The sequence below is a fragment of the Accipiter gentilis genome, chromosome 22 (genome assembly GCF_929443795.1).
Source record: "Accipiter gentilis chromosome 22, bAccGen1.1, whole genome shotgun sequence".
In the NCBI taxonomy this organism is placed as follows: Eukaryota; Metazoa; Chordata; class Aves; order Accipitriformes; family Accipitridae; genus Astur; species Astur gentilis.
This window is the reverse complement of record NC_064901.1, coordinates 19518170-19546020: the sequence shown is the minus strand read 5'-3', so window position 1 is coordinate 19546020 and position 27851 is coordinate 19518170. Positions and strand designations below refer to the sequence as shown.

General features: G+C 41.7%; 1 protein-coding gene across 1 annotated transcript in view; it reads right to left on the bottom strand.

Annotated features, from left to right (window-relative positions):
* Positions 1-2981: 2981 nt before the first annotated feature.
* The window catches only part of RPAP1 (RNA polymerase II associated protein 1), a 42949-nt gene continuing 18079 nt past the window's right edge, over positions 2982-27851 (bottom strand). Inside the window, 18 exon segments of the mRNA XM_049825235.1 lie at positions 2982-4877; positions 4879-4994; positions 5770-5826; positions 6513-6689; positions 8749-9553; positions 10742-10884; positions 11349-11498; positions 12434-12629; positions 14495-14604; positions 16555-16756; positions 17527-17706; positions 19028-19185; positions 21177-21356; positions 21534-21668; positions 23460-23642; positions 25906-26073; positions 26865-26966; positions 27449-27547. Coding sequence (XP_049681192.1) covers positions 4841-4877; positions 4879-4994; positions 5770-5826; positions 6513-6689; positions 8749-9553; positions 10742-10884; positions 11349-11498; positions 12434-12629; positions 14495-14604; positions 16555-16756; positions 17527-17706; positions 19028-19185; positions 21177-21356; positions 21534-21668; positions 23460-23642; positions 25906-26073; positions 26865-26966; positions 27449-27547 — 3198 coding nt within the window. The 3' untranslated portion in view covers positions 2982-4840.

Here is a 27851-nt window from a genome sequence, read left to right as displayed (position 1 = left end):
GATGCTCTGGTCAGATCTGTCGTTATCTCAACCCTTCGTGCCCCACCTTGGGTGCCAAAATGGACTGTTGTGGTTTAACCCCAGGCAGCAACTAAGCACCATGCAGCCCCTCACTCACTTCCCCCCCACCCAGTAGGATGGGGGAGAGAACCAGAAGGAAAAAGGTAAAACACCAGGGTTGAGATAAGAACAGTTTAATAGAACAGAAAGGAAGAAACTAATAATGATGATAATAACAATAATAAAATGACAATAATAATAAAAGGATTGGAATATACAAGTGATGCACAATGGAATTGCTCACCACTTGCCAACCAATGCCCAGTCAGTTCCCGAGCAGCGATCTGCACCCCCCCCCAGCCAACTCCTCCCAGTTTATACACTGGCATCCCATGGTATGGAATACCACTTTGGCCACTTTGGTCAGCTGTCCTGGCTGTGTCCCCTCCCAACTTCTTGTGCCCCTCCAGCCTTCTTGCTGGCTGGCCATGAGAAGCTTGACTTGGTCTAAGCACTACTTAGCAACTGAAAACCTCAGTGTGTAATCAACATTCTTCTCATACTGAATCCAAGACACAACACTATACCAGCTACTAGAAAGAAAATTAACTCTATCCCAGCCAAAACCAGGACACCTGCACACAGCTATTGCTCAGGGTCAGGGTTGGCTGGAGGCTCACCACAACACTGCTGGTGCAGTGTCTAGTCCTTTTGCACAATATGACCTTGGCCGGGCTGAATTAGAGCTATTCATGATCTTCGTCAGGCTGGGGTTGGCCAGAAATCCACATACAGCATTTTTTCAACAGCTGTTTTGAGGGTCAAGATTACCACAAAAAAAGGGAGGGAGGGGAGTGTACACAGTGGCCATTTTACCCCTGCATACAAACACCACTCATCACAGAAGACAACAGCAGCTCTGAGTGCATGTCTTCACTGCACATCCTCCAGTCAAAAGGAGCAGGGGGAAAAGCTAGTTTTTTTAAAGACTAGGGCAAAGGCCAGTAAATTACCATAAAGTTATTTATACAAGGGATATCACAGGGCCAGCTTTCTCATCTCACTTCTATTTCTAAGGAGAACTTTGCAGAACTGGGAAGGAGCAAAAGCAAGGATTAACATGCCTTTCTGCTCTACTTTGTCTGACACCAAAAGACATGCATTTGTCTGACCCATAGTATATTTATACACCCACATCTTATGGCTTGTCCTATCTGTCCATGACTTCATCAGCAAAAGGTGTTTAGGGTTTGCCTGATATTAAGTGGCCAGACAGAATGCATTAGTCTAGAAATGGATTATTAAATTCCACTGTCAAATTGAAGTAGTCAATAAATACAGTGGAACGCAAGTGCTTTAATCATATAATGCTTCACGTATACTTTGCCATTAAAAAGTTCCCATGCAGTGCGGTTTCAGTCCTGTTTTGATTTCTTCCATGCCCAACTCTTTACTTTCTTCTGCCAGGCTTTGCCCTACCTCAGTGTGTAGGAGTGAGGCCAGCTACTGAGTTGTCTACCTCTTCTCTGGGAACTGTCCCTGCTCAGCAAAGTGGGCCAAGTCACCAAATAGGGAACCCAGGGAATTCAAACCACTCATGCAGTCGAAGGATCACAAATCAACTCCATTTCTTCTAGGTAGAAAAGGACATGCTTCCAAGCTGATGGGAATACTCTCTCTCCCCTTTCAAAATGCAAAGCAAGCTTCAGTAGAATGCAGAAAACTGCTGCCATTGAAGTTATGGGATGCAAAACTAACAGCCCCACCATCTTACCTGACAACTCAACAGCAATACTATAAGGATTATCTTCAACTCACCTCTAGTCCAATCAACCACTTGTTTTTTAAAACCACATTGTTGCTGCCTTGTAAGACAGCTCCTGCTGAATTTGTCCCAATACAGATTCCCACTGTTCCTACATGGAATAACTAACATCAGTAACTTGGATGAAACCAAGCATCTTCTAGCCACAAAGGAACAGAAGATGGTTTGGGTTTGGGTGTTTTTTCTTCCCAAGAATTAAAAGACAGCATCTTTGGGAATTTTATTTGATTGTTGGTGGGTTTTTTGTCTTCTGATGACAGTTATCAGAAAACATATGCTGTTCTGAGTTAGAATCACTTCAGCCACAGAAACCTATTTGTGGGTCTTATTTCAGCAGAACTATTTTCTTCCCAAAGAAATCTTAAACATTTGATAAGGAGTTAAGAAGTCATATCAACTTTGGGGATGGTTTTAATTTTCTTTATCTCCTCACTTACTCTGATCAGGATTAAATTGGATTAACAGAACTGGCACACTTTGGTCCTGCTTCAGACTGCATTCAATTTAAGCTTTAAGCTTCCATTCACTCTACTGGATTTTTCAAAAATGCTCCTGCTGACAAAGCACTGAATGATTCTTAGCAACCAATCACATCAAAAAGCATTCAATTCTCCACACTTTCTCCAAAAGTATATGCAAAAATTTAAAAAGCAGAAAATTCAAACCAGGTTTAAGGGTTAGCTCTTTTGGGGTTTATTTTAAGTCTCAATCGCACTAAGCCGAGAAGGCTTGCATTTAAACTAGATAAAGCAATGCCCTCTAGTGTTCTGCAGAGAAACCTGGTACAAGGCTGCCCAAAGCTTGATCCTTTCCTTCCCGGAGTTCACAAAGTGAAACCCACCTCCTCTCTCAGCTACAAATACCATCCATGGACAGTTTTTTACCGTCTTCCCACCTGCAGCACATGACAAATCACACAATACTCACCCTGCACCTTCCCCACAAACACACAGGATTTGGTACCCTGTGTTAGTGGACCACCACACAAACAGAACGATGCCTTTGGCTTGAAGAGCTCTCAGAGAGCTCCAAAGCTTAGTGATTTCTTCACAGCAGTAGCATTCCCAAGATATTGATAAACTGCAAACAGAACTATCCAGACTCAAGAAAGATTTAAATAAAGGAGAGCATTCTCATAATTCCAAAACAACCTGCAGAGCTATCAAAATATTTATTTACACCCTGTACACATTACAAAACTCAGCATCGCAGAAAAGACTGGAAGAGTTTTTATAACTGGAGGTCTGAAAAGCAAAAGGCAAAGTCCTTCATGAAGGCTGCTCTTGAATGGGCAGCTAGGAGTCCTTAAATTTTACCATCCATTGCTCTGGAAAGACAACTGCTGGGCTCTCACCATCTAGACAGAATAGAAACTTGAATGCCTTTGATTAAACTTTTAATGACATCAAGTATTTTTAAAATAATTAACAACAAAAAACCCCATGTTGACCACTGTGCTTTTGTTACTTTATGTGCCATTGATCTGCAGCAGAGAGAAACCACAGATCAAAAGCTGCAATAGAAGGAAAAAAAGCAGGGGGTGGGTGGGTGGGAGAGAGTTTAAAATGAAACATCAGTTCTGCCCATGTCCTATCTGAAATAAGGGGGAAAGAGATGAAACGGTATATTTTCTGGTGACCTAAGGGGGACTGGTACACTTAGAAAACTGCCAATGTAAAGACAGCACCACAGCTATAAAGCTGCGAGCTTGAATTTGTTTCTTGTCTGGAACAATTTCAACAGTTACAAGCTGGCCTATTAACAGTGTTTCACACTCTTATTAGGACACTCACTGGAGCAACATTAATATAGGCATGGTTTCTTTGGAAGGAAGCTAGCTTGGCCTGTTTGATAGACAAAAAGAAAGAAGCTTAGGTCTTCAGGCCAGGCATCACCCTGCATCTTCCAGAGGAATTTATTCCTAAGAACAAAACAAAAGAAATAACTTTAACAAGTTTTGCTCATAAAAGTTCTCCAAACAAAAGCCTGCCAGAGTGACTTTAATTCTGCAAAAAATTATTGGATATAAATGAAACATCCAGTGAGATCACACCTAGGGTAAATTCTGGACTTGACCTGGCACTTGTGATGAGCCTTTTAGGACACTGTACTTGTAGTTCTTGTGTCTGAAGCTGCAATACAGAATTTGGATGTAGAAGTGGGATCAAATTAAGAATTTTTAAAATTAGGTTTTAGCTTAGGAACTCCACTTTAAACTACATTCCCCTCTTCTCAGAGGGCAACCAATACATATCCTAGCTAAACAAGCAGATACTTCTTTTCCCCTCTAATGGGGAATGGTTACTGCCAAGCATCCTGCCCTGCAAAGAAATTATTTATCTTGTTATACATGTAACCAAATTAAGGTAGAAAAGAAAGCAGTTTAGAGACTATCCAAAAGACAGCCAAGGGAGGACATCCAGTGTTTATACCACTGCACTAGGAACTATCATTACTTTGAGGTCTGACACAATATGTCTGCATGACTGTCACAGAACACTGTCCTGGAGAAACTGCTTGTATATATATTTTTTTTAAAAAGAAGCTCTCAGGATCAGCTTCTTCCCTGTTGCATTGTAATTTTATTTGCAGGAGATGGTGTGGGGAAAGGACCATTCAAAATTCAGGGTCCAAAAAAAGCAAAGGAAATAACCCACAGTCTCCAGCCTGACTGAATGAAATAGCTTTTCCACTTCCTTCTGTTTATTCAACAGTCCAGTGCCTTTCAGACAAGTTCTCACCTTCTCCAGGGAGAAGCAGAACAACCTGAAACAGAATTGAGGAAAATGCTCCAGCATTCGTCATGGAAGACCACACACATACTGTCTTATCTTGAGATGATGTGTATTGTTCTACAGGGCTAGGAGCATTCTACTAGTGCTTCACTTTGCAAAGATGCCAAGAGCATCCAGGTAAGACACTCAAACTGTCTGAAACACACATAGGTTCATCAGTGAAGCGTAAACTGAGCTCTTCCATTCATCACCTTGGCCCTCTTCTTGCACAATTGTTTTGCTATGAGACTAGCACTAGTGCATTCTCCTTATTTTCTGTGTGTCACCAACTGCAGGTACTTCAGTCGGACGGGAGGGAGCTGCTCGTAAAGATCAAATCCCAAAGGGCTCTCTGCATTCAGCAGTCTGTAGTAGAGTAGGTGCTTTTTCAGGGTCTGAAGAAAGAAACAACAACCATTAAGCTTGTCTGAAAAGAATCTAATCTTTTCCACCCTATCTCCAACACAACATAGCAACCTGCCAGATAGTACAATTCCATCAAGCCCGACGTATTTAATTGTATCACCTTCAATAGAAGAGCTATAAAAGGCGAGTTTCTTCCAAGAAAATTCACTTTTGATTTGCATAAGATCTCCTCTTCTGAACACAACTCCACTGCCTCCTCAGCAACCCCTCACAATGACTTCTTGACAGAAGCCCAAATCGGGTTTTGAGTGGGATCTAAAGAATTTACTCTGCATGCTAAACATAAGGGGCCAAATGACACAGTTCTGTTGCAAAAATGATAAGCTTTGGCAAGGTCCCTGAAAAAAAGAGAAACCTTACATCTGGTTTGGGTTTTTTTGAGGGAAGCATCCAACTAAGAGTTAATGGAGATCACTGCTGGCCACCTATTCATAGTTGTGTTAGAATCATCCCTCTAGGACCTCTCACTATCCAGATACAATGCTGCTTGGGCAAGAGGCATGGAAATACAGTACAGGAGATTCATCTAGGTTCCAACAGGCTCAGTGTTTTGAGTTCAGTTACTACAAGAACTGGGTAACAATATTTATAGCCATTCGCAGGTCAAAATCCTACTGCTAATCAACCCTCATTCTCAAATTAGCAGTTAAACACAAATTTCAAAAGCCAAAGTTAAATCTGTAAGAGTACCATGTCTGAAAAACTTAAGTCCCACTGGCACAGACTGAACCTTACAGATCCTACCTCATCCACCAAGAGCCACGTCTTCCGCAGCATGCTTTTCCGAGCAGCATCAATCTCCTGGAAACAAAACACATACTTTGCTTAATATGGCACAATGCTACCTTTGCCTGTGGGAGTACAGCACTCCAGGAGGATGCTTTGCTCATTATGATGATGCTCCTAAGAGCAGCTTGTTCCAGCAGAAAGGGCTTAAGATGGCTACTGCTTGGATCCTGCTTCTCTCCTCCTTCCCCTGACCCAAAACTCAGCCGACTTCTCAACTTTCAGGTAGAACTGTAGATCAGCGAATTGTTAGCACAAGTAATCACTGCTAGAGGTCCCAAGGCCATAGGAAGGCTTCTGCTTGGTTATTCAAGAAAACTGAAAGGAAAGAGTACTCTACACCTTAAGATTGCCCCAGGCAGGGGCTAAATCTATTACAAGCTCTCTCTGCCTGATCAGCCCTCTCATCCTTCCTGTTTCATTCTTCCCCCTCTACCACAGCCCACATAGTTGCTGATTTCAAAGATTTACGTAGGATTGGCTACCATTATTTCAAGTGGTTTAGGATATAATGAACAAGAGCTGCTGTCCTGTCTCATATGTGGATTCTCAAACAGCTGACCAGTTCTCAGAACATCTGCTTACAATCTTTGTTTTCAAGCCCAGCGTCAGTTTTTCACCACAACCACACTGGACCCTTGGGAAGAGCAGATGCGAAACCCAAAGCTTCCAGCCCTGAGGCTCTGCTATCTGTTACCTACCTGTGTCGTGCTGTCTTGGGAGAAAATAAAGCTGTTCACATGAGCCACAGCCACCACATAAAGAACAGGGCACCAGGTGTGGCGCAGCGCACCAGTGACCAGCGTTCGGAAGTACAGCCGCAGGAGGTTCAGGTTATCCTCAGGAGGGGAAGTGTATCGCTCAAGAGGCACAGGAAACTGCAACAAACCCACCCAGAGGCAAAATTACAATTTTTGTCAGGGTCTAAGTAGCAAAGGGAAGTTCATGACTTTAGGGTGCCCTTCCCCAGCTGTTTGTGCGTGCACTCCTATATAACATCATGTACCTTGGTGGCATGACCCCCACTTGGAGCAGAGCTGTTGCTGCTCACACCAACTTACGTGACACACCTTTAATAAAGCATCCTCAAGACCTCTTCAGCTCTATGGAGAGATGTTTTACTCGTTAAATCACTGCAGTTGCTTTTTGGCACAGGTAAGAAGAATGGTTTTAAAGTGAGGAGACAGAGTACTTTCAACAGCACCACAACCTGCTAATGTACCAGAAAGGCTTACTTTGTCTTATACATTTAGCCAGAAAAGGAAACCAGATATATCTGCTAGAGTTAATGTTGTTAAGCGAAGTTTCCGACATTTTCTGACATTGCTCCCTAGCTTCAAAAAATAGGTTAGAAAAGCTTTTAGTAACAACTTGGTTTTGCTTGCTTCTTCCTTCTCCAGAAGTCCAATATTTATTTTTCTCAATTGTGAGATAAGTTCTCTAGGGCTAAAGTTACGTATTTCACTTTGGAGCATCTTCTTCGCATGATTAAAGACAATCATTGTTTTTACTCAATTCAAAAAGCAGTCTGCCCGCTAGGGTATTTTTAACTTAACTGAAGACAAAAAGGAAAAAAACCTAAACAACCAACACCTCCTCAAGTGATCTTGCTCAAATTTTCCAAAACATAGTTTGTTTTCAAGCAACACAGCAATGAAAACATTGTTCAAAGTATTTGGCATTTAAAAAATTTCTAAGCACATGAAAAACAATCTGCTTTGAAATGTTCTCCATTGTAACACATGCCACAATTCTGATGGTACTCAGGGATCTGGTGTTGAGGGATCAAGATGAGATAAAGCACATGATGTAGAATCAAGGCTTTCATCTGGAAGATGGTGTTCAGCTCTGTTCCTACAGGTATTTGTGGAACTGGAATATAGACAGGGAAGGACTACTGCAAACATCCAGAGAACTTACCATAAGAAGCAGGCCAGAATATCTTGGCTTACCTGGCTTAAGAAACAAAGGCTCATCTGGCCATAATGATATAGAAAAACTGGCCACAGGGCTACTACAACCAGAGCAAAAGGGCTGCAACCACGCAATGGAAAGCACTGATCTCACATAAACTGCTGGTTCACAGTTGTTTGGGAAAAAAAATTTTGAAAGGTTATCTTTGTATTAGCAAACTTTAGGCTAGATCAGGTATTGTCTGTCAACTGACATAGAACTTAAAGCCAGCTAAATCCCATCTCTTGTGCTCTGCTCATTCAAAAGAAACAGTCTTACACTTGGCAGATCAAATTTTCTTGCTGAGTTACCCAGCAAAATACAACTCCAGTATAACTAAATGTGGAAATATGGTTCAGAGGAAAATGACTGTTTGTCCATGCATTGGAGAAGGAAAAGATTCTCACCAAGGTGAGAAAAGACTTAAGGGAAAGGTAATTGCTGGCAGAAGAACATAGGGTGCAGACTAGCCCTTCATACATACAGGCTATAAATTAGGAAATACTCAATCATTAGACCAAGCAGGGTGTGGGACAGTTCCTGCCCTCCACATATACACACCATCTGCTCTCAAAACAAAGTTCAACAGGTTTCTGAAAATGATTATGTGACAAGGGCCTGCACCTACAGGGGCCAGACTCTCTTCTTCAGACTTACAATCAATCAAGCTGTTAAAAAAAAAAAAAGAGAGAGAAAGAGAGAGAAATAACAACAAAAAACCATATACACTGCTGTCACAGCCCTAAATCAAAAGAACATTGCTCTCCATTCCTATTCTGTTGTATATTCCATGCATTAGACTTTCTTCAGAGAGAACAAAAAGCTTGTAAGCAAAGAAAGCATGATTATTCTACTGGACAAGGAGGGATGAGGAAGAAGGGCAAGTGCTCGGAGGATGCCCAAATTAAGGTTGAAGAAACATAGGCAAGAGCCCAGTAACCCAGAAATATGCAGTGACAGGCAACTACCATAAGCCAGGATTACCTGCTGGAGTGGCACTCCCAGTGCCTGTAGGATACTTGTGTGCTCCCCAAAAACAGAGAGACGCAGATGAACACTGAAACGCTTCTGTAGAGGTAGAAGAACAAAGACTCCAAAGAGTGGATCTCCAAAGGAGACACCTTCAAACTGCTCCAGGAGACTTATATAGAGATCGTGGAAGGATGCCAAACCAGGGAGAGGAGCATCCAAGTTTAGGGAGTCCAATGCCTTGGGTTGGCAATACACAGAGAGAAGGGCAGCTGTGTAGCGGTGGATTGGTGCTTCTAGAAAGAGGTCACTGCCTGTGAGGAAGACACACATAAGCCGTGCAAGTTTGGCAGCAATAGGGATGCTCTGAAGGGTTTTAGCACGCCAGGTTTCTAGCAACAAGACCCACTGCAGGTTCCAAGTCACAGTGTTGACAAGATCAAGTGGGAGAGAGTTCAGTACAGCCCCACGGGTCTCTGCATTAGTCACTTTATTGTAGAGGCTGATAAGTGGAAAGAACGGCCAGTCTGAAGGCAGGATGGGCCCTTTGACCTCAGGAAGCAGCATTGACTGGATGAGGTAATTCCGTCCTTGGTAGAATGCTTGGGAACGCTTAAGGGTAGGCTGCAAGTGGACAAAATGAGAAAGGTAGCAGGAGCGGATAAAAGGCAGATTCTGGTACGATTCTTTCAGTAGGGCACCACGGGTAGCCTTTGAAAAAAATGCTGCTGCAGAGCCAGGCTGTGCCAGTTTGGCACTGGTACCCAGATGCAGGATATCAGAGAAGTCAGCTGCTTCTGGCCCTCCAGCTTTCCCTTCACTGTAAGATAAAGACAGGCATCAGCTTAAGAAATAAAAAAAAACCCCAAACACCAAACAAAAAAACACCACAGAAATTAATCTCTGCAATCTTCCTGGGTTGGGGACAATAGTGTATGCACAGCACTCGCAAGACTTTCTATAGCATTCAGCTATGATAATACTGAGTGTCTGTAAAGCATCAGCTACCTTGGTATATTTAAAGGGAATTCACAGAACTACATTTGGAGTTAGGAATACTAAGGCCCTGCTATGAAAAACCTCCACACAATGATCATGTAAGGCCTGCATGAATCAGTAAGACAACTCTTGAAATAGTAGCATTGCAGCTGGCAGAGGCAAGGTCAGGGGAACCATACAGACTGGTAGTTAGAAACTGGGGGGCAGGGAAGAAGGTGTTAGTCAAATCCATGTGCCACAATCTCAGACCAGAGACTGACCATGGTCTCAGATTACTTGCCAAATTCTCACAAAATAGTAGCTCTACAGCAGGTATTTGTAAAAAAAACCAAAACAAAACCAAAAAAACTCCCCCCCAAAAAGAAACAAACAAATAAAACCACCAAAACCAAAACAAAACCCCCCAAACAATACTAACAAATCAACCCACTCACAAATTTCAAACTTTCCTTCTTTCTGGAAAACTATAGTATCTCCTTGCACCACCTTGGTCCAACCTCCTACAGAAATGCACCATAGCAAATTTCAAAAAGACTGTGATGAACAAGATAAACTGCTACTATTTGCTTGGCCAGACATAGGAGGCTTCACATTTGAGATGCTCATGACTTCTTCCAGTGCAAGGTGGAAGACATCACAGTTGTCAAATCAGCAAAAATTTGTGTAAGAACTTGTATAATAAGGGTTTGAGAAAGATTTAATATGCTTTTCAGGCTATATCAAATTCCCATGTATTTTCTAGACTCACTACTTGCCACAGATGAGATCAAAAGAAAGTGGTCACTTTTCTCAACATTGGTACATCAGAGAGAAATCTGCAACCACATTGCTGGTCTGATTAGCAGGCTCTGTGACTAGAGAATATACCAATGAGTAACTAAAATTTGAATACAGGCCCTACTTGAAGGCCAAAAATTATGACAAAATTGCAGTGCCAACACATACTACTTCAATTTTCCCAAGTTTTCCCATGTACCAGACTACAGAAAGGAAAAAATGCAAAGCTTACGGAAGAAATTCCGGATTAAAGGCAAGATCCTGTAGGACCTCATAAGCCAGATGCTCACTCCCTGGCAACAGGCGGCTTAGCAATGCCATGGCAACACAGTGATGGAGTGAGGCATGCTGGGCATAATCCGGACAAGTGCCTGCCTGTACAGGAAACAAAACAACAGATAAAAGCACTATATCATTTGTCAACAAGGCAATCAACAAGGACAGGAGGGTCAACCAAGACATAGATCTCACCAGAAAGTAAGAGACTGAGGCAGACTGCAAGAACTGTCAGCATTCATACTGAGACCTTTCTGCTTCCCCTGATTGCCTTAGACATCTTTTTTAGTAGCACACTTGAAAACTTTGTTCTCTCTCTAGCCCAAAGACAGGCAAATATAATTTTGCCAAAGTATTTTGGATCTAAATCCCCAAGCTAGTAACTGTAAGGATGTTATTTGCTAATGGGGCATAAAATACAGCTGAAGAGTCACCAGACCTAAGCCAGATATGAGAAAGAACATGGATGCAAAAACCAGCTGCCAGTCTGACACACTGAGTTGGAGAGGGCAAGGTGAAGTCAATTCCTCAGGTGAAAGAAATTAAAGGAATAATAATGATACCATTCTCCGAGCCAACGCTAACACGAAGTACTGCAGATGATATTCATGGCGCAGGATCCACGCAGATGAAGGAGTTACAGAGGGAGGTCTGATCTGCCAGCTTTGATGCAGATAATCCTTCAAGCCTCTGAAGCCCAGCACAGAGCTGTACTGTAAAGAAATCAGAAGTGGAAATGAATACTACTAGACAGTTCATGCTTAGAGGAAAGTAAAACATAGCTCTCCCCAAGGCCTAGCCCCTACCTTCTCACAGGAGAATTCCTGTTGGCTACTCCAAGAGGAATATTTAAAAATAGCCTGATAAATATCTGCTTCTCTGTCTCAGGGCTCACCGGCATCCACCATGACCATCCCCACCACAGGTAAACAATAGTCACTGCCTACGTTTTCCATAGTGCTTTGTAAGGCAGAAGTCTGGCCAGTGGCTTAAGAGGTTTTTCTCTCATCTGGCCAGATATTCCTATTAGTAACCAGTCAGCTAATTCAACATAAGGTGACAGAGGAAGGCTTTCAGAAAGCTTATGTTAGGTACTCCATCTCTCTGGTGCTCTGACATTTCCTCTTCAGAGTTTTCAATCTTCCACGACCCTCTCCTAAAAATTCAGGACAACCAGAAGCAGGAAGAAACCTCTTCAGGCACTGTAACACTCATTCTCTTAATTTTATCCCATTTTTCTTTGTTATATACACTTCAAACACCCTTTTCCTCCTCTGACACTCAGTTATTTATCTTGCTTAGCCAAACAACAGTTATTTAACCCTTCTCAACATTCTTTATAAATCCATCCTTTAAGCATCATCATCATCATTCATCACCTGCTCTATAATTCCAGCTTCCCAGTGTCAACTGGATGTTGGAATTCAAAGACAGAAGATATTTTTCAGATCCTCATCCCACCTGTTCTGAAAAATCGAGGTATTTCTCCCTACAGTACTTTGATATTTTCAAAATAAAAATACACGATAATTCCTTTTTAATAGTCCTACTGACATCACTCTTAAGGCTGGGAAGATACAAATACTAACCACCCTGACAAGTATGTCATCATTCACCTAGAAGTTACAGTGAAAAAGTCTATTCTCACCTTGATAGTCAGCCCCTTGTGGATGTGAGTGATGCTGTTGATGAGAAATAGGAGGGCAGTGAGGAAGGGGAAAGGTGACTTGGAGCCAACCAGGCTCAAAGGAGGTTTGCCTCCGGTGCAACTCAGAGATGCAATGCTGAAGACAGATTCTGGTGCTGGGGAACAGGACAGAGGGTTGCACAAAGCAGAGCATGGCCTGTGTGAACAGATAAAGAGAGAGGGGTCAGGTCAAAAGCAGTCATAGAGCTGAAGAATTATCTTGTAGGAATGTTACTATCTGGACTGTGCCACACATTGCAGTAAAATGGAAGCCGCAAAGACCGTGCAAGAAAAAAAAAAACTAGTATCGAAGTTGGTCAAGTAAACACTATTGCCATCAAAGCTGTTCAGTGAGCTGTCATGAATTCTAATCTTCAGCTAAATTGTTCATGACACGCAGAAATACTGATGCAGTGACAGCGATGTCAAACATTTGAAAGCGTTGAGCCTTTGATTAAAAAAATAAATAAATACACATTACCCCATGTACACACATAAACCAGGCTAATATGGCTGCCCACCCACTCGAGACATTTCAATAATAAACTGGCAGGCAAAACCAAAAAGACAGCTTACATCTAAAATTGACATTGAAAGAATGCTGCCCCTTACATACTCATGAAATGCATATTTTAAAAGTCTATTCAGAAAGGACCTAGCTTTAACATAAGTGAACGTGACCGTGCACACCACTCTTGGTGCGTGCACTCACTCTCCACGGGCGAAACTACAACTTTTCATACCAGCAGTGCTTGTGGGGCCCACACTAGACATACTCTGTCTGTGCAAGCAAGACCACTACAAGGAAGAGTGATCATAAGCATGTTGCTCCATGGTAATGGGGCAATAGGGCAAATCCTGTCAAAGATCCATATTGTTACTCTATGACAGAGAACTAATTATTTAAATGCATTGCTTTTCCTTCCACTGGCATTACCATGTAGATGTGTGAACACAAAGTACCCTGAACTCCTGGTCCTAATCTGCCCAGAATGTTTAGACAAGATTTTCAAAATATTAAGGCAGAGATTAGCTGACTCCTCATTTTCACCAGCCAGCGTAAGAGCAGCCTAGGAGAATTCTTGCTGATGGGCTTTTATAGCCTGATCAAACCCATTGTTTTCAGACCTCAGGGACAGGCAGAAAAGGGTCTAAGGAGTGTCCTTGTGTTGGAAGCTTTGGTGCCAAGAACTTCAGACCTCAGTTCTCAGTCATGAAAGAACATGGGCCAAACTGTTTGGTGACCATTCAAGTACGACTTAAAACCAAAGATTTCAAGTGCCCCTTATATCAGATGTTCTCAGAAGCAGCTGGATGTCTCCTTGACTACAAGTTAGGCCTTTTAGGTTCCCCGTCTCCAGAGGACTGATCACAGGCTAGGAGGGAGGCTCCCTCTATAGCAGAAAGACAGAACATTTGGAGTGTGTAACAGTTCCCAGAGCCAGAGACAAAGCTTATGTTATCCAAATGTCTGGAAGAACAGTTTAGTATCTGGCCTTTCACTTTCCTGCAAGGGCTTTCAAAGCCTTAATGAAGCTCTGCAGGAGCTTAAAGCAAGAGTCTAGTTTAAATTATTTTAAATAAGCAGCATCACACAAAGCACGCAAATGGTACATGCACACACACACTCACCACCTCAATGTAAGAGGGACTCAGACTGATGTTACTTTTTTTTTTAAAACAGCGAAACCAAAGAAGAATCAAAGCCAAGAGTGACTAAAATCATTCTGAAATTGATATGAAAAACACAGCTACATAGAAAGGCATAGATGCAGACCCTGCAGCAGCACCAGTAGGAAAGGAGGAACCGGAGAACCTCGGTGACCATGATGCTTTTTGCTGGGAGGGGAGAGAGGATAAAGCAGGGTGTAGTCAGAGCCCTACTGCACTCTAATTCACACATACAGGGGCATCTATGTACAGGGAAAAGAAGTGGAAGGGGGAAACTGCCACATAGTACAGTATAGAAATGAGGCTCCCTTAGCTTCTGGCAACAGCATCTTAGCAGTGAAATGATTTTACCTGAGCAAGTCCCACATGCTGTGTATGGCTGGCTGGCTGAGAAGGGGCTGCAGCACCTCAGATGTCAAACATTCCAGTTCCTCTAAGCAGTCAATTGGATTGACTGATGGCTGCAGACGATGTGGGGAAAGACAGGAAAAGATGGTAAATGAAGGCACTCCAGTGAGGGCAAAAAGACAGGTTGATTTAATTGCTTTCTCTGTGTTTATTATCTTTTTGCCAGACCAGATCATCAACATAGTGGTACTGCTCTAGGTTAGAGCTGGCCTCACTGCTGGTAGTGTGGAAGCTGAGAGCTGGCACCTCAAAGTGTTCTCGCACTCAAGTATTAAAATGCATCACAAAGATTTCTTAAATGGCCGGAAGTAAGGTATGGGATCCCTGGGATCAAGATTCCCTAAATGAAAACTTGCCCTACGTGGCTATATCCCCCTCCCTATACCATCTACATGCTGATCTCCCCATTTAAATTGAAGATGACACAAAGGTGATCAGAACTACCTTAAGAAAGCAGAGTGGCACCATGATGGTCTCCAAAAAAAGTATTATTTTAAAAAATATTAAATGCATAAAGTGCAATTGACCTACCCATCAAAGCATGACTGTGGATGAACACTGCACAGAGGAGGATCTGTGGCTTTTAGAGAACCATCCAAATTCTTCCAACCCTAGTAAGCAATATTCCAGGTTGAAGAATCATGCTGGCAAATTTTAATGTTCTTTCCCTTCATTAGCATGCTGCTTTAAGATACAGAAATACTCATTTCCATGACAGAAAAATCAGATTTTTCTACCAGGTGAAATCTCCCTCCAGAAATCAGTAAAATCTACAGGAATATATTAACCTTAGTTCTTAGTAATCTAACAAATATATTCCAAGAAGGCCCCCGTACACACGAATCTAGTTACCATACAAGCTGATTATTTTTTTTTTTGCACTAGTCCATTCAAACATGCTACATGCAATTTTATATTTTTTTAAAATCAGATTAGCTAACCACATGTAGGTGATTGAACTTCTTTTAAAGTGGAAATAAAAAAAATCTTATGCCATAGTTCAAGGACTTAAACTATTTTGTCAGCCACTCTTCTGGGACATCTGTAAAGGTTAAAAAGGAATATTAACCTCTTTGTTATCTTGGTTCTCTAATGCTCAGTTCTCTGATGACAGCATGTGAAGGGTACTACCAACCCTTGGGGCACTGAAGACATCTTTGAATCATACAGGCAGTTTCCACCCCAGCCACAACAGACTCAGTGCTTTGGGCAAGTTTCAGAGGAGTTGCAGAGGTGTGAATAACTACAGCCATTAAATTACCCCCACACCTTGACGACAGCTCTCCCAGGTCAGAACTCGGGCATGTCAGTTGGGCAGTAAAGAGGAAAATTGCATTTATCTTTAGAACATGAATCTTTAAGGTAGCTAAAGTATTAGACATTATTCTTCAACAGCATCACACAGATGTGTCACCTTCAGAAAACTCACTTTAAAAGATGACCACATACTACAACTGTAACTGGGTTACAGAATTTGACCTTGAATGTCAGTGGGACAGCAAATAAATTTATCTTTCTTGTTTCTTATCCGAAGTTCATATGGCACGACCCTTAATGCTCAATCTTCCAACCAGATTATTGCAGCGTAGCTGTCCACATGTAAGCTCTCAGACCACAGCAAATGCAAAAATGTGCAACTTGATTTAGCCCACCAGGAGAAAGGACTGCCAAACTAAATTAGGTCATACTTACTTCATGCTTTGGATCTCTGCAGTAAATCAGAACAGTCACAGCACTACCACATACCTTGATTGAGACTCTGAGCCCAGAGCAAGAAAGGAAGACAGCGATATTTGGCACTGCTAATGTGAAGGATCAGCAGACTTATCTGGCCCTAAATGCCACACAGCCTACATATGAGCTGTGGTAAACAAAATCTAGTCCTCAGCTAGATGCATCAATGTTTGTCTTTTTCAGCATTACTTGTAAGTTCAGGTTTTCAGAGATAATACACAACCTGATGATGGTGAGATGAAAAGACAACCTGTATTTTCAGGCCTTACCTGTTGGCTGCAAGCACTGTAATAAACTCCCAAGTAGATCACATAAGTTGTGGTCAGAGGCTGGAGAGTTTGCCAAGTTTCTGTCTGGGATATTTCCTGGAGGAATTTTTTCAGACTGGTCTCAAGGAAGGGCTGTAAGCCTGACACTTGATTCCACGCTACTGGAGGAGGTGGAATCTGTTCACTATCTTCCGAGCTATTACTGAAACACAACGGGAAAATGACACAGGATAGCAAATATGTCTCAGAAACAATTGTTTCTCTAGATCATCATTTTTATAGCAAGATTTCCAACTGAATGGAGTCTGGAAAGCGATACTTGACAACAGCTACTAGGGGGAAAAGAAAAAGTCTTTGCAAATTCCCGTAGATCAGACCAAATCAATTTAGGCAGAAAGGACAAATGCAGAATGCACTACTCCGTCCTTGAGCTATGCTCTGATTTTACCAAACACACTACCTCGGTATCCAGCTTTAGTTAAAGAGTTTCTTGCTTTTTGCCAGAAAAAGTACCTGTGTCTTTATCAAATCCTACTGCTTTGATGTCTATCAAAACCAACAACCTCTTAATCCTGACCCATCTTGGTCTCTGCAGAGAGGTTCTTTCTTCCAGACCTCAGGGAGGTTTTCTTTTCCCCAAAGCAAAGGTCAAAGGAGCTTCCTAGCTCCTTTCAGCAGGGCATTTGGCTAACACTGCCCTTCTGCCCCATAGCTGAATGGAGATTTTTACTCCTGCCTCTTACCAGGCTAGCAAGCATACAACTGTCAGACTAGATACCACTTCTGACCTTGTGTCAGAGGAAATATACCCCACCATGCAGGGATTAACGTGTGGGACAGTAAACCATCCAAAAAAAAAAAAAAAAAAAAAAAAAGAAAAAAAAAGGTGATAGCCAGGTCTCCAAATCAAAGAAAAGGAAGACAGGATGCCAACTACTCAGATAGACAGAACTGGTGACAGAGAGGGCCTACCTGCTCAGCTTGGCCTGCAGCTCTGCTGTGTAGCCTGCTGTTTGTGTCACGTGTATCAGCAGAGTAACTACTGCCGTAGCTCGCTGGACAGACAACTCAATCATAGGGCTCTTCCCACGGCAAGTGCTGAGCAACTCAGGCAGGGACTGCAGTATCCTCACCAGCACAGGGTAGAGATCCCTACAGCATGAATCACAGAATAGATGAGGTTGGAAAGGGTCTCTGGAGATCATCTGTAGTTCAAATCCCAGCTCAAGCCAGGTCAGCTAGAACAAGTTTGCCCAGGAACATGTCCAGTTGGATTTTGAGTATCTTCAAGGATGGAGAGTCCACAGTCTCCCTGTGCAACCTGCTCCAGTGTTAGATCGCCTTCACAGTAAAAAAAAATTTTCTTACACTTAAGTGAAATGTTATGTATTTCCATTTGTGCCCATTGCTGCTTGTACTTTAACTACATGTCAGTGGAAAAACCTGGCTCTATCTTCTTTACAACCTCCCATCACATATTTATAAAGATTGCTAAAATGAGATTATGAGAACCATCACCACCACCAAAATAACAAAAGAAGAGAGACACGGAAGAAAGATGACAAAGGAAGAATAGTGTAATTCCAAATTCATCCGAATGGAACCTACCTAATACTCTGCCTCCAAGCATTCTGATAATCTCTTGGAAAAGCTACTTTTATTTTATTCTTTTTTCCCTAGTTCTCATTCTCAGCCAAAGTATCCAGTTATAATCATGCAAATTTAAGGAACCTTCTGCTGTTTCTCTTTCCTCAACATTATTTACAGTGCTAAAGAATAATACATAGTTTTTACTCTTTATTAACCTGATTGGGCTGGAGAACAATATGCTGTTGCAGAGAGAGAATCTCCCTTCAGAAACTTAATACTGACCTCCTTCTTACTCCTCTTCAGAGCAACTGCACAGCCACCTCTGTGCTTCCAAGTCAGTGCAGTTACAGGAAGAAGATTCAACGCTTGAGGTAGGTCAGACTTCTCCCAGTGCAGAACTTGACGGTCAAGCACAAGAACTGAAAGTCGATGCAGCATGCAGTTTACCTGCAGCAGCCTGCCTCACTTAGCATGCACCCTTGTGATTGCTGCCCACAGACTGCCTTTACATCATCAGATTTAATCCTAGGTGTGCTGCAAACTATGTGTCTTGATGTCATATAAGCACAGATTATTCATGCCTTCAAGGGGAAAAAGATGCAGCCCTAAAAAGTTAGGGTGATCTCCCATAGTATAGAGGAGAAACAACAAAATACAACTGCTTAAAGACAGGAGATAAAGAACAACCAGAAAAAGAAAATACTCCACAACAATAGCTTTAGAAACTCTGAGTTTTACTGCAGGAGGCCAGAGAAAGGGAGATAAGACTCTCTGAAGGGAATAGAGACTGAGCCTGGAGATCCCTGTGTTTGTCCCTCTGGAAGAGGATGTCCATTTTCTCTGTTGTGCCCTCCACCCCTATTTCTCCAGCTTTGGGCTGTACCTGTAGAGGTCACAGGCCTGACCATAGCCAGCAGCCACAGCCCACAACCGGAAGGCTTCAGTGCTTAGCCTGATGGCTTCTTCCCTTGGCAGGAGCAGATCCAGCGGGTCTTCAGCTATAAATCGACTTAACCGACTTTTCATTTCAAATTTGTTAAGCTGTAAAACAAACAAACAAAAAAGAAAAGAACAAACAACAAAAGAGACAAAGGGATAAGAGACATCAGTTGCATGCATCATTACTTCATTACTCTGACACACCAAAAGAGCTGCAGATTTCAATTCAGCTCATTCTAAACTCCTCTTGGACTGTTCAAATCTGTCTTTATCTTGTGTGATCTTAAGGAGCATACTACAAAGGATCAATAAATGGTCAATGGCTATTAAGAGAGAAGTATTCCTGGAAGGGATGCCTAGGTGTTACCTAATCCATTCCTAATGCAAGTCAACTACACCTAAATCATTCCTGACAGAGATTTGTCTAGCCCACACACACTCTAGTTCTGGATGCTCTCTGCAGCATTTAGCTGATTTTTAAAAAATATATAATCATCCTTCTTTAAGTAGTCATAAATATAACTCTATTAGTCAAGATTACATGTAAAGATAAATCTTATGAAAAACACTGTATACAAAAGTACTGAATTGATGCCAATGTTCTTTTTGCAAGGTCACACTGAATGGCTTTCTGAGGTCCTACAGCCTAAATCTTTCTATGATTCTGTGTTTATTTTATAAAAAGGGTACCTCCTGCCTATTACTTTTATAAGATTGTAGAATTTGGATGCCTTGGAAATGTTCTGAGGTTATTTTTGTATTGAATTAAGCATGACATGACTCATTTGCAGTTCTCTAGAAATAATTTTTATCCTCCCCAACAACTGGGTATTTTTGCTTAACCATAAAAAGGAGCTTCTCTTTCCCTCTCCCACACATACAAAAGCTTGTGTGTGCTCTGTCTAAACAAATGAGATAACAATGTCTTTTTCACAACACAAGGACATATTATGGATAATTTAAAATTCAAATGCTTTAGACACATCTTGTAGGGAAATCAATGCACACCAGCAAGAAAGCAAAGGAGCTGATGAATCAAACTATGAATTCTGACACCCCTCCTACAGAACAGAGGGCAAAGTCAAATTTACTTCCAGAGGAGAAAGATGGAAGAATTTTGTTGTTCGCTAAAATAAATTCCTACATTGATGATTTTTATTTAGTTTTTTATTATCTTCCATTCCATGTTTCAGTGCCTGTAACAAGCCATATGAGATTGCAACAGAACCAAAGCCTCAGTGGCATGAACCTTGTGAGCAATTTTTGCATGCCTTGAAACACCTAGAGTATACAAAGCCTGAAATAGAGTAAAATTCAGAGACTTCATCTTACGTTCCTGGTACCACTTACAGCCTTTAAAGATCCCACTCTCCATTATCAGCACATTATTCTATGTATTTTATAGCACAGACTGGTGTTCTTCTGCTGATGTTAGCAATTTCCTGGATGGCAATTTATTAGATGCTGTTAACAATACTGAACCAAAACGCCAAAGAGGTGCTCTGTAATGGGTACTGCTCTTGGTAGATGTTATGCATTTATAGCACCAGTGTGATGACCTATATGAGTGAATGCAATTATCTCTGAAGTGGAAAACCTGTCCAGAAGTAGGAAAGAGGAGTTGGAAATACTGATAAATGACCTCAGAATTATTAAGACAAATTAATGGCAGGGAAGTTCAACCAGAGTTGTAAAACACAAGGATAGTGATTAAATCTCTGGTTCATGGAGCCCTAAGCTGCCTGTCACTGGAACACGGGCGAGTACAGAGCATCATACACCAATGTGTGCTCTAAACATCTACTACTGGTTAGTATCACTGAACTGTGCTATGTGATTTTGCATAACTGTGCTACATAAAATTTAAAAAAGTAGAGAAAAGCTTGAGACAGCTCTTCTAGTGGTACACAGCAGAAGGCATTATTATGACACTCAACAATTCCTTCAAAACACACATATGCACCTTCTTCACAATGATTGTTTCAGCTTCAGCTCAGAGTCACCTCCAATCAATCCTCTATCTTTACTTAGAAAGTAAGGCACAGAGAACAAAGGTCTTTGCAAGCAGAAAAGCTCTTCCGAGAATCACTCACCAGCCTGGCTGTTGCATTGCGGCCTCCAGATGCCAACACCCTGATGAACTTCATAGCAGTGGCACAAGCAACTCCATGGAGGCTGGTCAGTAAACACCCTGGTTCAGCCACTTGGGGATCCCATTGAGTAGGGAGAAATTCCCTGACAATGGTCTCAATCAACCGAGGACAGTCAAGCAGCTGCAGAGAAACGGCAGGCAGCACAAATAACTTAAGGTATGCAATTATGCAGACATGCAGAAGACATGCAAAACACACGTTTGTCTGATCTCCTTGCCATAACTTTACCTGCTTCTTTCTTCCCTTTTTCAAACCTTTCTCTACCATTCCCGAGCTCCTGTACAATGGGAGATTTACCTGGTTACATGCTTCAGAGGAGTGCCTTGCTATGTGGGTGAGGATGTGCAGTATATCCAGGACTACTGTTGGAACAGGTCGTACCACCTCCAGGATGTACCTCAGCCGGTGCTGGATCCGTGTCTTCAGAAGTCCCTGAAGGAAGGGGGGGAGGTGGGGGGACGGGGACGAGATGACAAACAAACAAAAAATCTCAGCGGTTGTTCTCTTAATTGCTCTCTGAACTGCAATTGCTGGAAGACAAAAGCAGAGTCAAGTATATCTTCTGCAGAGGGACAGTTTTAAAATTACCAGTGGGGAAGCAAAGAAATAAGTTTCTGCGGATTTGCCGCTAGCAAATGAGCAAGAGTTAGCTCAAGAGAGCAGGAACAACTGAATTTTGTTGTGAATCAGACCAGCGGTCACTGGTGGGGTTTGGATACTTGTGTTTTCCAGAGCATGAAACTGTAAGTAACAGGGAATAGGAAAATAACCTTCCCTATAAAGGACTACTAAAACCTAATGTAGGTGAAAAGGGTTCTCATGCTCCTTGAATCATTTTGGCTAGACACCACCTCCAGCTAATGCAGCACTGTCTGATCGTACCTGGTATATCAGAGAAAGCTGACAGAAGCAGAGAACAGAAATGAATTCCTATTTTGCAGTAGGAAAAGAGAGATGCAGAGGGATGATGTGATTTTTATTTTATGGTTCACAAAGTAGAAGACTGTGATCAGTGGCAGTGCCAGGAAACAAATCTTCAGTTTAAGTGACAGCATTATACATTTCTAGTTCTGAGAAAAGGCAAATCCATAATAACTGAGTTCATAGTACCAATACTTCTAAAAAGTCACAGCCAAGCAAGGTTGTAGTTCTAGGCCTGATAGAATTCAGCTGCTAGTTTAAATGCTCCTTTTCTAACTGTGTGGAGTAATTGGATTGTAACAGCCAATAAGTAGGTGTGAAATGTAATTTCACAACTGGAACAGTGGAGAATTTTATCCCAAGTATCTTCTGAGTTCAGGCCACTTGGAACAAGTTAAAATCCATTATGCTGAACCATACAACTGTTTCCAGAATCACAAACTGATCTCACGTCTTCTATCTACAACTCTTCTGTTAAGCTTTTTAAACAGTGTCACCTACTAGAATACATCTGAAATTATGAAGCCTTTAAACAAGATCAGATGACCACGTACTGTAATTCATTTGCCCAGTGAAGCTTTTAACCAAGTGCCATTTGAACACAGGCTCAAGGCCATGGGCTAAGTGATGTGGTCACAGGTTTTAGTGATTGCAGCAGGCAAGAGAGTTGCATCAGCTCCGCCAAGGCTGAGTTTGAGATAAAGATTGCTATTTTTAGATCTCGTATCAGGAACATGGGATTAGGCTTAAATATGTAAGGAATTCCTTCCAAATGCTGTAAGTCTGAGAAATGCAAATATGAAGAATGAAATTGGGGAAATGCAAAGTAGCCACCGTACATCAAATACAAAAACAATGTCATTGTACAAAACTAGTTCTGAACTATCTAGCTGTAAAGCTCATGTTTAACTTACAAAAGTGCATACGGGCACTTTAATAATGGCTGGAACCTCTTCACTTTTAGCTCAAGTAAGTGAGCTTAAAAAACATGTCTGTATGCCGTCTTTCAGCAAGTCTTACAAGGTCATCAGTGTGCTTGTTGCCAATTTCCCTAGAGGAAATTAAGAGATGCTTAATGATACTGAAATCACATAGGTCAAGTCTCAACATTTTTAGAGATCAATAAAATCACCCTCCTCGTAATATATGACAGAAACATAACATCCAACTGCCAGGGAAGAGTTCTAATTCTTGTTCAGAATGTTCTTAACAGCATACAGGGAAGGGTAGATATTTCAACAGCGCACACAGCCACTGCGCAGAGCCTGTTTTCCTAAAAAGATTTCAGGTCTCTATGCTTACCTTTACAACATCATATCGGGCCACATCTGGATCTGGCTTGTTTTCATCCTTTAATTTTTTATCTTGAGACTTCTCTGTTCCATTTAATTCTTCCTCTTCCTCCTCCTCTTCCTCCTCATTGTTGGGGACAAAGGGGAATGCAGCCATTCCTTGGTACCATGAGAAAGTCCAATCAAGATATTTCTATAAGGAGAGTAAAAGCACATAAAAACACTCACACAAAGAAATCATGGAAGACAAAAAACGTTCAAGGATGCTTTTGATTACAGAATGCTTTATTGATTCCCACCTAACACCAGGAAAATAGGAACACAATAAAGGGTATTCTAAACATGTACGAGTAGAATGCAATGCTTTTTCAGGGAAGTGATTTAACCTATGACCCACACACACTTGGGAAACCATGAAAAGCAATTACTGTGGGGTGAATTAAATTCACTATACGAGTAGCAGAAATGCAGCTTAACTGGAAAACATTAAGATAAAAATAAATACATAAACCACCTAGAAGTTAAACTGGAATTTGGCATTTATTGGCTCTATCCCCATTTCTGGATCTGTGTGGAACTTAGGTCACAAATAATACAAATGGTCATGTAAAAATTGGTATGTTAAAATAAAGACTGCCTGGTGTATTTGTTTATGTCTGTTTGGCTTTTGTTTGAACAATCCTCAGCTTCAGCAAATAAAAACCCTCTTTTTTGTTCATAGCTAATGACAGCATCAGATACTCTCAGGTTCTAGGGCAATACTGCAATAAGTGAGCTTTCAACTGTTCAGAGAGGGGATTGCTCCCATAGCAGACCTACTTCCCCTGCAATGTTTTAGAATATAACAGAGAGTCAAATCGAATGCTTGCACTACTTAACTGCTTTAAATTTCCATTTCCTGAACTGGCAATCAGAAATAACTATCACATTCGTCAGAAAAGAAGCGGTAGACTTCAACTAAACCCTGAGCTGTTTTGAAAAACTTCAAATGCAAGTGCCAAGGAAGTGCAAGTTATTATCAGACATTAATTAAAAAAAGCACTATTAAACAAGGTTGGTGAGTGAGTGAATGACATGGTCAGAAGAGGCCTGACTTTAGGAGATGAAGCTATGAGTCCATCTGGAATAGAATTTGGGACTACAGCCTTCCTTCCACCAAAGCACAAGACAGAGTACCTGGGTCTTCAAAGCAAACAAAGAGAAAGGTGCTTCCTTCCTACAGCAATTGATGAATGAACAAAACCTTCAGACAGCATGATTTTTATGCGTGTTGATCTTCTGTGTTTATAGTGGGGATAAATCCTGTTTGTCTACAAATCCTGGAGCAAAAGGCCAGACTTCCAGCCCTGTCCCTTTCTCAGAGGCAGCACGAGACTCTAGGAAGCAGTCTCTAAATGAGAAAATATACGGACACAGCACTCACAGTGCTACTTTTGGCATCAAGAGAGTCAGCAATCTCTGCCTATACAAGACATCACACCACAAGCTTTGATCTGAGAACAAGAGCACTGCAGACAGTTATAAACCAGAGCAATACCAGAAGAAAGAGAAGCACATTAAGAAGCTGATTCATAGCATTAATTACCTACCACGGGTGGGCAGGACTCCATTAGGCTTACAGCTTAGAAAAGGAGCAAGATGTGGAGAAAGCTACCTCGTGCTTAATTTCTCTTGCCTCCCCATGAGGGATAGCTCTAAAGGCCTGGGAGAAGTTGCAGGGGGCTTCTTGAGATCTACCCACTCTTCTCTATCACCAGCCCCTTGCAGCCTGACACAGGAGCAGCTCTCATGGAAGGAACTTGAAAGACAGCCCATAGACTGCTTCTGTCCAATCAGGAAGACATCTTAATTCTTGCTGCTCACGGCTCTGTAGTATCTCTGAACACCCAAAAAAAGTTTCAACCTTCTAACAGGAAGAAAAGCATCAAGGGGAAAATAGACACATGAGAAGGTGAAATTAGGTATTTATCAGTGTAAGAAAACCACAGAAGAACAGCAGAAAATGGACAATGACAGAAAAAGAAAACAGCATCATTATGAGGCATAAGGAAAAGCAGGGAGAATATTTAATCTGTTCAGAAGTAGGAAAACTACAAAACAAGAAGCCAACAACATAAGAGGCCGTATTAAAAAAACCCTAAATTGTACACACATTAGTAGTCACCTGATCTAGATTGTAAAGATGTCAAAAGGAAGAGAAACTCAGCAGCCAGCACTGAATTTAATCATGGGGCAGAGCTAATTCAAACAGGAGAAAAGATGTCTGAATCTCTCAAACTGGGATAACACACTCCCTTGTCTGCCCCAAAGCACAGCTATGGCATTCTATTGACCATTAAGCTAACCCATTCAGCAAGCCTTTGTTCAAGCTACTTACCATGTCTTCTCATTCTGATTCCTGTAAACAGCTCAGCATGAAGTCAAACCCAAACCCAGGCACTTAATGATTGTCTCACCTCATCATCGAGTGACACCAGCAGAGCCCGAAGAGTACCAACAGATGCTGCTATGACATTATCCACTGCATCATCCAGGGAGAAGCGCAGCAAGAAAAGAAACCCAGCATCAAGCAGCAGACGCAGAATGCTGCCCTTCAAAGAAGCAGCAAACTCTCCAGCCCTGGCCTGAAATGTATGCCACACAGAGCAAGTGTTAAAGCTGTCTCATCTCAACTGGGTACATATCAACATTCTGCATGTTTGCCTCTTCCTGCTTCTATGGTAAAGCAGCTAAACTGTGTGCAGGGTTTTTTTTCCTTTATTTTCTCCTCCTTCCACTCTACAGAGGCACCCAATTCCAGTTCCTCAATGCAGGAAACCTTCCTTTCTAAAGTCTGGACCCATCTTCTGACTTCACCCTGTTCTGCCCCATCATTCTTCTCTAAATCACACTGTTTCTTCTTCTCTGCCTCCACTGTCATTGGACGGAAGGTCAGCACTTCCCCTAAGAGTTAGGTGGAGATGTGCACAGAAGTAAATATTCATTTTGTTTTATGCTATTGGCACATCACTCTGAGTAGGATGGTTCATTCTCACCTCCTACAGAAAACACACATCATGAAGCTGACTCAGACAACAGGAGTGAAAGGGTCATCGCCAAGGATAGGTTTGTCACAAAAGTAACACCAAAAAAAATAATTTGTGTCCAAAGCAACAACAGAACTGAAGTTGCAGCACTGCTGCTGAATAACACTTGGAAGCATCTCCCTCCAGAGAAACCTGAAACTCAGTTTGCTATGTTCCAACACTTAACTTCTCTAACAGTAAGGAGATCCTCAGTGAAAAAGAATGTCCTGCTTGTGATTTTGCTCACCTTTATTGAATAGTAGAAAGCAAACAACTAGTATCAGAGAATCTGGGCCCTGATACATCAGAAACTTGAATTATGGGGAGGAATGCCATAGAAAGCAACTTACCTTTTGAACAATACGACCCAAGACCTGTAGAGCCAGTGTCCTCTGTTGAGTAACTTGGCTGCGAGATAAATGAAAGAGCTCTTGGAGAGAATAACCAGCTCTCTAAATGGGGGGGAAAAAAAAAAAAAAGCCAAAAAACCAAACCAACCAACCAAACAAAAAAACCCTCAGCTATAGGTAAAAACAGGCCCCTTACTCTACTTTTAACTGTAAAATACTGCATAACAGGAGATAAACTGCAATGCAACATTGTTTGCTGCTTTATGGCAACTGCAAAAGAGAGTAATCATTGATGCGACAGGAGAAGACTGAACTTCTTAAGAAAAGGATGTATGCGCACCTTTTTCCAACATCACAGATCCTCAATGGCATTAAAGAGAAAAAGCATTAGTGGAGTTTTCTGAAAGCAAAGCAGTTAATGCATGCAGACCCAACATCTCTTCAGGAGCTTGTTTCAAAAGAAAGTCACCCATCTGCACTTTCCTATGTTTTTTGTCACTGAAAAGCCTTGACACAAAAGGAACCTGCCAAATCAAACACAGAAAACCGAAATGGGTGTGCCCTTTCTACTATATTACACTTACCTCTGCCTCTTCTCCATGATGATGCAGGCCTAGATGTGTCGGTAAATCAGCATCTGCAGGAATCAATTCTCCTTTTAAACTGAATCGAGCTTGCATTCCCTACAACAAAAGGGTGGAGGGAGAAAAAGATTATTTCTATTGCCTTCCACTCCATTCATCACTTAAAATACCACTTCTTACATCAACTGCTGGAAGGTGACAGTTCAAAAACTCCCCAGGTCAGGCCTCAAATTCTTAAAAAAAACAAAAAAACCAAAAAAAAATTTGACTCCCCTCTTTCCTTTTTTTCTTAGCTCTCAGACCTGTTTCATCCCAGATTACAGTTGATAGACTCTCACTTCCTAGCTCTCTTGAGCACTACAGACTGAATTGACCATGTATCATCCCACCCTGTGGAAGAAAC